The 12,266-nt window shown below is 39.4% G+C and overlaps 1 protein-coding gene across 1 annotated transcript; it reads right to left on the reverse strand.

Annotated features, from left to right (window-relative positions):
* Positions 1–156: 156 nt before the first annotated feature.
* On the reverse strand, positions 157–9,798 carry nt5e (5'-nucleotidase, ecto (CD73)). Its single transcript, XM_058090147.2, has 9 exons — positions 9,391–9,798; positions 9,092–9,314; positions 7,480–7,668; positions 6,017–6,214; positions 5,734–5,888; positions 5,502–5,610; positions 4,736–4,885; positions 4,353–4,553; positions 157–1,386 (listed from the first exon to the last, which is right to left on the reverse strand). Exons 1-9 carry the CDS (start codon positions 9,721–9,723, stop codon positions 1,229–1,231), a joined length of 1,716 nt encoding a protein of 571 aa, XP_057946130.2. The 5' UTR covers positions 9,724–9,798; the 3' UTR covers positions 157–1,228.
* Positions 9,799–12,266: the final 2,468 nt, after the last annotated feature.

A 12,266-nucleotide genomic window follows, 5' to 3' on the forward strand; every position in this document is an offset into this window, starting at 1 on the left:
ACTTCTCTATAACACTAAATTGATTTGTGAGTAAAGTAAACATTTACTAAATCATTCACAGTCCAAATATTAATATAATCTAACTTTTCTTCATTAACTAATATTTAGTAACACAAAACTCTCCCATAATTACTTCTCCAAATGGAATAAAGCACTTATTTTTGTTGTTTTATTTAAACAAATGTTGGACATGGTTTTATGGCAAGTCAGAGAGCTGGTCCAAAAAAACATCAGTGCTGATTTAACATAACACACAATATATAGGTCAATGATTTTATTTTTGCTGTAGAATGATAACATTTGGGTTTGACATTAACGAGCAACCCACCCATTTTTCGTGTGAGGAAAGGCATTGGAACTTGTGACTGGCAGGTGTGTCTTATTGCATTGCTTATTCAATCAAAATGTCTACACTCAGATTCGATAGGACAGGTTGTGTCTGTGCAGACTGCAGATCTGCCTATGGGTAAATAACAAGCACTGTGAATCTGACGGAAGCGTAAATATAGCATAAACATTGGTCATAGCTTTACAGGCATTTGGAATGTCCTGAAGAAGAAAGGAACCCATGGTACACCAGCGTTTTCTTTCTTCTTCAGAACATTCAGTATTTTTGTAGTGTCTGTGACCAATGTTTGTGCCATGGCTGACTTATTTCCTATCTGCTTGTTTGTCACTCATAAACAGTTTGCTGGTTTTCATGTTTTCACCTCTAAATGCAGCCTGCACAGGTACAACCCAGTGCTATTTATTGAATGAATAAGCAATGTAATGGGACACACCAAGGCACACCTGTCAATCACATATTCCAATACTCTCATGAAAAATGGTGTAAAAGGTGTCAAACCCAAATGTTTGCAGTCCACAGCAAAAATAAAGGAATTGGCCTCACTGTTCCAATACCATTTTAAAAGAACTTATGTTACAAAAGACCATACAGATTCAGTCAAGTAAGCATGGACTGAATTAAAATACTATTGTAGTTTCATCATCATAATACAATGTTGTTTACTTGCAAGCTTGTCCCTTTTCTGATAAATTTATAGGTTTGGTGGCCCACATGGTCCTAGTTAGCATAAGTGAACGCCCACCAATGCATTTACAAGGGACCGGAGCATGCAGACACAAAAAACTGGAGGATTGAGTGGTACAGCGCAGGCTTGGCAACTTGGTGTCAAAATAATACATACTTGGTGTAAATAAACAAATACGTCCCACTTGCAACGCATCAGAGTGTCAGAGTCAGACATAAACTCAACAGCAGCAAAGAGAAGCTTTGGGCTGCAAGTGCTGCAGAGTTCCTGAACTTGATCCGACCTTCAACCGCTGGATAGACGCGCTTCATCTCTGATATGTATTTGGATAAAACCGAAATGTCCATATCACCTGCAAGACAAAAACGGACAAGTCATTTGAAATAACTTCACAACTGCACACAACATGGTCTAAATTATACTTTCCAAACTCAGGTAAGTGGTCATGGGTCGTTTTTTTTTTGGGTCCCCAATTGTCCAAAAAGTGACATTTAACCCAGGGGTCTCAAACATGCGGCCCGCGGGCCAAATGTGGCCCGCAGGACACTAGTTTGAGGCCCCCGCCTTGATATGAAAGTTTAATGTTAGTGCGGCCCACGCAAGTTTGATATGGATGCTGTATGGTATCATGTACCCAGAAAAAATTATTACGTTTAATTAATGTTCATGTTAAAGGTTAAATAACTGTTAACAGTTATCCTCCCTATCCGTGTGGAAGTGGTAAGTTTTTGGCTATATAAGTTTAAAGGAAATAACTTGAAGGCTACCGTTTAGGTCGCCAGTGCTCTAGTTTGCGAGTTAGCATGTGTCTCAAGACCCTGCAGTTGTGCAATATGTTGTAAATAAAAAGAGTATAAATGTGACTATAGTCGTGTTTTGTCATGTCTACAGGGCTCTAATAATGCTTTGTTCATTTTAATCTGAAAAAAATAATTTGTCTACCCACCAACTATATGTGGTTTCTTAAGTTTTTATTATTTGCCATTTTATTATTATTATTATATTTATTTATTACTGATTGATTGATTTTCTTTATTCTTGATTTGTTTATTTATTTTTCATCTTATTTTGTGAAGAAAAAAAACAGTCCCCTGACCCCTGATTTAACCTTTATATTGAGCTTTGTGAACGTATGCAGTTATTAGGCAAGTTAAAATATTCTTCAGCTTTTTGTATGAAGTCTTACTAATTTCTGGTGCGAAAAGCACAGCCTCCTTTGTGCTTTCGTGTTAATTTATTTGGCTTTATTAAGGAATTCTGAATCCACATTTGTTTCTTATTCAGTTTTTTCACCATGCATGTTTTATTGCTAGCTGTTTTATGGGTCTTGGCGTACTTTGCCTTTGTAATTTTCCATTGTATGTTCTCCTCAGAACACCAACATGGATATTTTGAAAAATGCACATTTCACCCACCCTGGATGGCCTTTTAAAAAAGGAAAAAAATCAGTGTCCAGTAAAGGTTAAAAAAAATGTGACCACATAAAAACACCTTCACCAACTATTATGTGCATTTTGTACCAACCACAGCAGTGCATGATCTGGGTATGTTCCAATCCCAGCACTGTGCACACAGGAAGCCGGAATAAAAGGTATGTAGGCCACTTATCTATTTGTCGGTGCTAATGTGACGTTTTCTGAAAATCTGACCATATGCACCATAATTTCTTTAGCCTGGATTATTGGGGCATGTGAACATGTGTGCATGCGTGCATTGATAATGCATAGGTGTGTGCTGTATGTTGGTCAAAAGGACAAGGTTTTTAATACTTTCTTGTACAATATATGCTGAATGCATATATATAAAATATCAAATTGTATCAGGATAAATAATTAAATACAAAGTTGGGGGGATTGGATGAGTTAAGAGTTGTGTGAGCATAGAGTTAAGCTTGTGTGAGTAGAACAGTGAGAACAGTGCATCTATTCTGTGTCACCCAGTATTTTTCCACGGGTTCTCTGTGGAGATGTCCCCATGCACATTTTTGGGCTTCTGATCCGATTTTTTTTGTATTTTTTTAATTATCTGATCCAATACTGATCCTTTTTTTTTTTTTTTTTAAAGCTTTTGTTGCAAACATGAATTTGTGGATATGGACATGGTTAGGAAAATAGTTCTTCAAAACATTCAACCAAAGTATTACAGAATTTACGTTTTTGGCTTTTGTAACAAACCTCTGCGAGTCAGGTCCCTCATCTAATAAAAGATAAAATTGAAAAAAAAGGCGTGCAAAATACAGGACTAGTCCTTTGACATGGTTATAGATTTATAAGGTTGTTATTACAAATATATGATTTTTTTTAAAACAAACTATTTTCTTCAGAGCAATAGTCATTTATTGATGGTCTGTATTATGAACTATGTGAGCTCACTGCACCATGACACCGCAGACGGCACAGTGAGGGGAAACCACCACTGTAGCTACTCGCATAATCTCTAACGTCCAACGTGAAACTAACGTGACCACGGTCACCGTGGACCTGTCTGCAATGCGGTGGTGCATTTTTTTTTCTTCAAACAAAGCCGGTTTTGGAAGTCATGTGGTAGCCAGCTTTGAGAAATGTCTCTGGCCATTTCATACTAATGTGACACAGCAACCGTATCGGCCCGATCTCATGGCGGAAGCTGATATTATCTAATCTTCAAAATACAGTATAGCAGATCAGCAGCCGATCCGATCCTTAAAATCGGTTTGAGACCTCCCTACTTATCTGTGAGTCTTTATGTAACTCGATATGAGCGTGTGTGTCAAGAAGGCGTTCTATGAAAAGCTATTAAACTGAAAATTCACTGAGCTATTAGACCGAATCTATAGGTGTAATAATAATATTTAACACCAACGCCTACAGTAATTATAGTCTTGAAAGTCTTTATGGACAGACCTTCTTGGAAGCGACATAAGCACTATGCTGCCCTAAATGCATCATGTTTCAGGAATGTGGTGGCCTGAATGTATCGCGTTTCAAGTATTCACTTTCTTTGCCTTCTTTGCAAGGATGCATTGACATGTATTGACATCTCCACCAAGTCAATTTGGGAGACATTCAATCGTTCTTCCTGCCAGTTATGATGACATAACTGCCACCTTGCGTAATAGAAATAAACAAAGACTCAAAATACTCCACAAAGTCAAATCCCGTAGTGTGCATGATTGTGTTTGTGCATAATCAATCACACCAGAAATTGATAAAATAATCATAACCACTCGCAATATGCCACATAGTCAGGAAAGCTGATGTAATTCAATTGTTGTACAATGAATGGATGCTGTAGATCAGTTTGAGTGCAGGTTTAAACATCTTCTGCTTGCCTGCTTACCCGTATTGTGCTTCAGCATCTCCTCCTTGATCATGGTGTAGCTGTCACCTCCGGCCACTAGGTATGAAGGCGTGACCACAGTGTACGTCTTCTCGAGATCCAGAGGTTCATACTTTGGCACTCTGCATTTGGTGCAGACCACAGATAAGGATACAACTCGCTGGTTTGCTGGCTTTGAAAGGTCGTACTCTACACGGATGCCTGGAAATGGAGAAATGATATCTTTGGTAACATAAAAATCAGGGTGTGAATCACAGAGCGAGATTTTGCAAAATATTGATATTTGGAGCTAAATGTATACATGCAAACCAGTAGGTGGTACCAAACAAATGCATTTCCCAAAATGATTGATTTGTTAAAACACTGAGAGTGTAGCTAGAGACCTGAGACTTGCAGAAATTCTCCATGCATGTCACCATATCTGTGAACGGAGTGTTCGAAGGCCTTTTTCATTGTTGACCCCTTTATCTGTATCAAGTCCATAGTTGATCCAAATGGTAAAACAGTGAGGATCTCCTCCATGCTTATGGTACCTGAGAGATGAATGTCACATAGAGTATATAACAATAAATACATGGAACTAAATACATGGAACTACGTACAGAATTGCCTTTGTTCCATATCACAGTACCTACTAAGATTAAGATTAAGATATGCCTTTATTCGTCCCTCAGTGGGGAAATTTGCATTGCACAGCAGCAAGAGTACAGAATCAGTTAAGCAGTACAAAAATACACAATATAGAAAAATAAACAATATAAACAACCCAAGTATTAACAAAATCAACAGTTTTTCCCAGAGTTATATACAATACAGTATGTAGATATATGACCAGTCTATACACTGAGATCTTGCTAGTGAGTTAATATGAGGCATTGTGGAAATACTTCACATAGAACTTAGTATATTGCATTTAGAGCCCTTGATATTGCACATGGAGGTTGATCAGATATTGCACAGTAAATACTATGCTATTGACACATTACCACATGCAAAACCAGCTACTTGGATTAAACTGTTCCTTAAAGTTGTTTGAAATGGAATACTAAAAATTGAAATACTGTGTTATCCTGAGCCGGGACTGTGTGGTGGAAAAGCAAACAACAAAAAAAAAGCATCATATTAACAGCTCTCAGGGAAAAAGTTTACCATTCTTGTGGCGTTCGTCAATGGCGCTGCGAATGGCTCCACTGTTCAACATGCAAATACCCACATGATTCCACTGCATCTCACTGGAGTACTTTAAATTGTGATTAACCTAAGAAAAGAAAAGAAAAGAAAATGATGTTAAAACTATGTGAACAGTGTTGATATTTATCGCAACTCCCAAACAAGCACAGGCAAGAACTGTGACTGATAATTATCTGATGCACTTTATTACCATGGCATCACAAATCAAGTTTCCAAGGTTGCATTCCCTAAAGCGACACTCTTCAAAGGAGCCATTGAGGTAAACCAAAGTCTGTCCGACATACTGCGACGAATACTGAGCCAGGTCTTTCTTCCAATTCTGTATGTCAGCAAGGATAGCGGGGTCTGACCGTTAAAAAAAATAATAATAATTCAATCAAACAAGAGGTATGAAAGCAGTCACAGATTTTCATTGGCAGCAACACATCAACAGACATGACTGAACCAGCAATTGGCACTACTGTATTGCATACCTTGAGGGATGCTGCTGTCTAACAGGATTGGGTTTCCAGATGCTTTGAGAACATTTCCAGCCGTATCAAAGGTGACTTTAAGGTAACCGAGGTACTTTCCAAAGGCGTACGCCTGAACAACTGGCACATCTCTATTATCATCAGACCTCACCATAAATGGGTATGGCCCTGCTGGTGCTTCAGTAGATGGAGCGGTTCCTGTATGGGGAAACGACACAATGTTATGTATTAATATTAATATGTATTATAGTAAAGCTTTCATTGGCATGCTTTGCCTCTTTTGACATTTTTTAAGACATTTTCCAAAATGTTTTCATTGTCAATTGTTAATTCACCCTGAATGACCCGAAAAACAATTAATCAATCAATAGAGATGGCCAACCAAACCTGACATAGTGATAGCAAGAAGGAACATGAAAAGCTGGCGAAACACCAAGTGCTGCAGGATGAGATAAAATGTGGGGTGTGAAGGCAACACTGGTGCCAATAGTGATTAGGGCACTGGGTTCAGTCACTCCCAGGTTGGGTGGATGGGTATACCAAGGAACCACATCTGACTTCTCTGTCCAGAGGAACGCAATACTTGCAACAGCTAAGATCTTGCACAGAACTTTGCACCTGCCTACTTTTGTTTAAATAATTATCTTCTAAAATTATAAACTTAATTTCACTTCTCATGTACAACTGGGTTTGTCTGCTATATGATATATTTAATTCCCAACAACTAGTGATTTATCAAGGAAAATCTAGTGGTTAGCGCACAGACCTCACAGCTAGGAGGACCAGGGTTCAATTCCACCCTCGGCCATCTCTGTGTGGAGTTTGCATGTTCTCCCCGTGCATGCGTGGGTTTTCTCCGGGTACTCCGGTTTCCTCCCACATTCCAAAAACATGCTAGGTTAATTGGCCACTCCAAATTGTCCATAGGTATGAATGTGAGTGTGAATGGTTGTTTGTCTATATGTGCCCTGTGATTGGCTGGCGACCAGTCCAGGGTGTACCCCGCCTCTTGCCCAAAGACAGCTGGGATAGGCTCCAGCACCCCCGCGACCCTTGTGAGGATAAGCGGTAGAAAATGAATGAATCTTCTGCATATACATATACAGTGATGTGGAAAGTGTTGTCCCGATTTCTTATTTTTTACATGTTTCTCACACATTAAACACATTTAAATATTAGCCAATGACAACACAAGTGAACATGAATATGAAATGAATAATAATAAATGAAACATTTTATGATTAAGGGCAAAAGAGTGATCCTCCCTCCCCTGTTAAAACAGACTTAACACAACTTAAATATGATTCAGTGAGATCGTAGTAAGGGTCACCGCTGATATATGATGTATAAATGATTGACAATTAGATCGACCAATGATCATGAAAAAGAGGTCCAGAAAAAGACCTCTTCTCATTTGAATCTGCGGCTATGTTGAAGCCCACGCAGACCGGAGGAGAACATACCTGTGTACAGGAATGTGTTGGTGTGTCCTCCAATGACCACATCGACGCCTCTCACTTGCTTGGCAATTTTCTGATCCACGTCAAAGCCAGAGTGTCCCAGGGCGATGATCTTATTATAGCCCAATGTCTGCAGCTTATCAACCTCAGCCTGCAGGGACTCCACTTCATCTTCAAATTTTAAGTGTGGTCCTAATATGTAAACACACAAGAGATAGAGGGAAGGATTCAGGAAAGGAGGGTTAATATGGAGAACGGTTAGGGCACAATTTATTGTTTTGATATGGACAGCGATTAACTTCTTTTTACACTTGTATGATGCTAAAAATGGCAAAAACCACAATGCAGGGCGTTGACTCAATAACTCCTTATACACTCCTGCATGTACATTAAAAAAATGAGTGCACAATTTAATTGGTTAAGCATTTTACTAACAGTGGTTAACTTGGTAATGTTATTGGTAATGGTAATTGTTTTATTTCATTTGAACATGCATCAGATTACAACTGAGTGCATCCCATAATCAGTTCACAGTTCCACATGTCCAAAAGGAGTAGGAAGAAGCAAAGCTTATTAAATCCTACCCCTCCATCTGGTACTTTTACAATCAGTAACTGTTACATTTGTTCACTTCCTGCGTTCCCTTGTGAGGATAAGTGATAGAAAATGAATGAATGTCTTATTTGCTGTTATTATGTCTACTGCATTGGGTAACAGGAGTGTAAAGGTAACTAAAGGGGTGCAAACAACCATTCACACTCACATTCATACCTATGGACAATTTGGACTCACCAATTATAATAGTAGCCAAGCATGTTTTTGGAATGTGGGAGGAAACCGGAGTACCCGGAGAAAACCCACGCATGCACAGGGAGAACATACAAACTCCACACAGAGATGGCAGAAGGTAGAATTGAACCCTGATCCGCTAACCACTCGACCACCGTGCAGCGCTAAACAATATTCATTCATTCATTCATTTTTCTACCTATTATCTGGAGCCTATCCCAGCTGTCTTGGGGCGAGAGGCGGGGTACACCCTGGACTGGTCGCCAGCCAATCCCAGGGCACATATAGACAAACAACCATTCACACTCACATTCATACCTATGGACAATTTGGAGTGGCCAATTAACCTAGCATGTTTTTGGAATGTGGGAGGAAACCGGAGTACCCGGAGAAAACCCACGCATGCACGGGGAGAACATGCAAACTCCACACAGAGATGGCCGAGGGTGGAATTAAACCCTGATCCGCTAACCACTCGTCCACCGTGCAGCGCTAAACAATATTATTAACAATTATTATTTTTAATGCTATGTATGTTTGTAATAAAAGCTCATTAGTTAAAAAAAGGGTAAGCAGGACAATAAAAAAGATATGCTGCATTTCATGGGAACATCTGATGACATATTTAGTTCCCCCAGCTGTGGTCGGAGATATAATAAAGTCTTCTTCTTCTTAATATGGAAGTGTGGTAACAACTGACAGCAGTGGCCTTAAAAGGTCAACTCCCCCCTGCTTAAATAAACAGTTCCCTCCAAGATATTGGTACATACAGTAGGGCCATTAATGTCATGCTATTTGTGTGTTTTTTTGTTTTTTTTATCCTTACCTGGCTGGGACAAGAAAGGGGTCTCTGCGGTGGTGTAGCCCACCACAGCCACCCTCTCTGACCCCACAGGGATCACCGTATAAGGCTGGTAGTAGCCGCTCAGCTTCGCAGACAGAGTCTGGTCGGCTTTAAGGTTGGCGCTCACCACTGAGCAATTAACATTCTGCAGGAACGGTTGAATGAGACCCTCCACTCCATTGTCAAACTCATGGTTGCCAAAAGCCTGTGAAACACGCAGATCCACGTTTTCCCCTTTTGCAAATGACACTTTTATGCATCATGAAGATTTTTTTTTTTACCATGGCTTGATATCCAAGTTTGTTCATGAAGTAAGCTGCCTCTGCGCCCTTATAGTAGTTGAACCACACAGTGCCTTGAAACTGGTCCCCGGCATCCAGCAGCAACACGTTCTTCTCCTTCCTGCGGATCTCAGACACCTTCGTGAAGCGGCGAGCCACCCCGGCGAAGCAGGGGCTCCCGGTTATGCACTTCCCGGAATCTTCGCTGGTCTCCTCGATCCGTGCGTGGTTGTCGTTTGTGTGCAGCAGGGTCAGCTCGAAGCTCGAACCCACGGCCGATGTATGGAACAACAAGAGCAAGTGGAGACCAGCACAGACAGGTTTCCACGGCATGGTGAGTTAAATGTGTGTGTGTGAGTGTGTGTGTGTGTGTGTGTGCATGTACTGTAAGTGCTCGCTTGCGTGAGTGTCCAAGACTTAAAAAAGCGACGAGATAAAAAAAAAAGGCGTGGACTTGTCTTTCCTGGGTTGGATAAAAACAGGACTCCCAAGGCCATAGTTAGTGTGGAGAATAGTTTTCTTTTAATATTAAATTCTCACAATAACCAGACAAATACTTTAAAAACATATTATCTCTCATAAAGCATTTATATATCAGGTCAAATCACCTCATAAAAAATTATAACACAAATACGAATACTTGTTTAATAACATTAATAATAATAAAATTAGAATGTGTCAGACATTTGCTAGAAATGTTACACTTTAAATTCATTCATTAATTCAAGATGTACTTTTTATTTATTTAATTAAAAATAAATACAAATAAAAACGCCCTTCAAAAATACGGAATTTATTTTATTATTTTCCACACAGCACACAAAAATAAATTTTCAATGGCGACCTCAAGTGGTCAAAGCTAGGCATTACAAATTATCTCATGTTTCTACCACAATTGCTTCACATTCATAATTCTGTAAAGTGAATACTGTTAAACGATAAACAAATGAACAATGTTATTAATGTGCGTTGAATACACTTATTGACTGTAAAAATATTTCAGGAAATGTATAAAATGTTGCTATAATTATAATCATTTTGACCTTTTCTCTGAAAAAAACATTATAATATATTTTAGCTATGCATTTAAATACAATGTTTGGCTTCCCACATAAAAATTTGTTTAAAATTCAAATTTTCAACATTTCACATTCATCTGCCTTCAGTTTCTCCATCACTTTGCCATTGTAAATGTCCTTGGTATGAGTTGTGTGATAATAACACAGCAAACATGAAGGAGGGAGGGAAAAAAACACACACCAGGGAAAGAGACGGCTCTCAGCTGTCAAGGAATGAAATGAAAACCAGTAAATGTTGACAAAATAATACTGCACGGAGGAGACGCAGAGAGCAATGATAAGTGACAAGTGAAAACACTTGTGTGTAATCAACGTGGCATGCATCGCTGCACCGAGGCTTGTGCTTCTAAATCACCAACAAATCTCGTTGGTATTGTAAAAAAGGAAGGGGTGCTAAGGCAACATATTTATATTATATAATAACACCATGCTTTCACTTTCAATTGTTTGGATTATGGACAAGACACCTTCATGAAACTGATGAAAATGCATCTCTGTTAGTTTTAAAATTCATTAATTTTATTTGCCGTTGTCAGTGGAACCTCCGGGGTGAGTAGTTTTACTTTATTGTAATCTTATTTACTTATATTACAGTTTTTCTCCATTGGTAAGACACTAAATCACATTCAGTGCACACAGCCACCGACTGACTGCACACATTTCTCAAAAGCACGACTCTGGTGTCTAAACCTTGAACACTATTCATCGTTTGCATCCAGTTTCCAAAACTCATTTTGATAAAGACTAAAAACATTTGTGCTTATTTGAACACATTTTTCAGACACTGTTGCAACAGAGGGCTGCACTGTGTTAGAGTGGTTAGAGCGCAGGCCGCACAGTTAGTGCACCCAAGTTTGATTCCACCCTTGGGCATCTCTGTGTGTAGTTTGCATGTTCTCCCTTGATTTTGTGGTTTTTTTTTCCGGGTATTCCTCCCACATTCCAAAAACATGCTAGGTTAATTGGCGACTCCAAATTGTCCATAGGTATGAATGTGAGTGTGAATGGTTGTTTGTCTATATGTGCCCTGTGATTGGCTGGCGACCAGTCTGGGGTGTACTCTGCATCTCGCCCGAAGACAGCTGGGATAGGCTCCAGCACGCTTGTGACCCTTGTAAGGATAAGCGGTATAGAAAATGAATGAATGTATATGAATGGAAACACCTTTACCACTGAATAATGTGGACGTGGACGAGCCAGACCAGGGGTCGGCAACCTTTACTATGAAAAGAGCCATTTTACCCAATGCCCACTGAAGAAAAATAGCCTGGAGCCGCAAAACATATAGTATGTTTAAAACAACATTGGAGGGAATTTGGGGGTATCAAAGTAGTTCAGTTAAGAAAAGACGAGTTGGAGTACTCTTGCTAGTTTTGGAGATAAACTTACATAAATGGATGTGTAAACTACTGTAAACGTAAAAACAAGTTCCCATGCCGCTGTTTTTAAATTATCTCGAATTTATTTTTTAGATTTGTCGGTAAGTATTACTTGTTTTTCTTCATGTACTGAACTGGATAGCAGTCAGAACTCACTCAGGATGCATTCATGGTCTCAGACAAAGTTGGATTTTTTAAAACTCATTACAAAAGACGTGCATTTTCCCCACTCGGGTGTTAAAAATATTCAAGCATCGCAAAGGGAGCCACAATAAAGAGTCTGAAGAGCCACATGCGGCTCTGGAGCCGCAGGTTGCTGACCCCTGAGCCAGACCATACCCAGAACTTGCACCTGGTCCAGGACCACAAACCGGACAAAGACCAAAGCCTAGACCCATGCAAAGAACTAGAATTCCAG

Source organism: Doryrhamphus excisus, linkage group LG14 (assembly GCF_037039965.1).
Source record: "Doryrhamphus excisus strain RoL-2023G ecotype Guam linkage group LG14, RoL_Dexc_Guam_v1.1, whole genome shotgun sequence".
In the NCBI taxonomy this organism is placed as follows: Eukaryota; Metazoa; Chordata; class Actinopteri; order Syngnathiformes; family Syngnathidae; genus Doryrhamphus; species Doryrhamphus excisus.

Bases quoted from the DNA above. Each gene is read 5' to 3' on its own strand.
- nt5e (XM_058090147.2), bottom strand. From the start codon at position 9,723: ATGCCGTGGAAACCTGTCTGTGCTGGTCTCCACTTGCTCTTGTTGTTC. The intron at 5,611-5,733 runs GTAATAAAGTGC...TTCTTTTCTTAG, and splicing joins ACTTGATTTGTGATGCCATG to GTTAATCACAATTTAAAGTA. The intron at 1,387-4,352 runs GTAAGCAGGCAA...TTTGTCTTGCAG, and splicing joins GATGCTGAAGCACAATACGG to GTGATATGGACATTTCGGTT.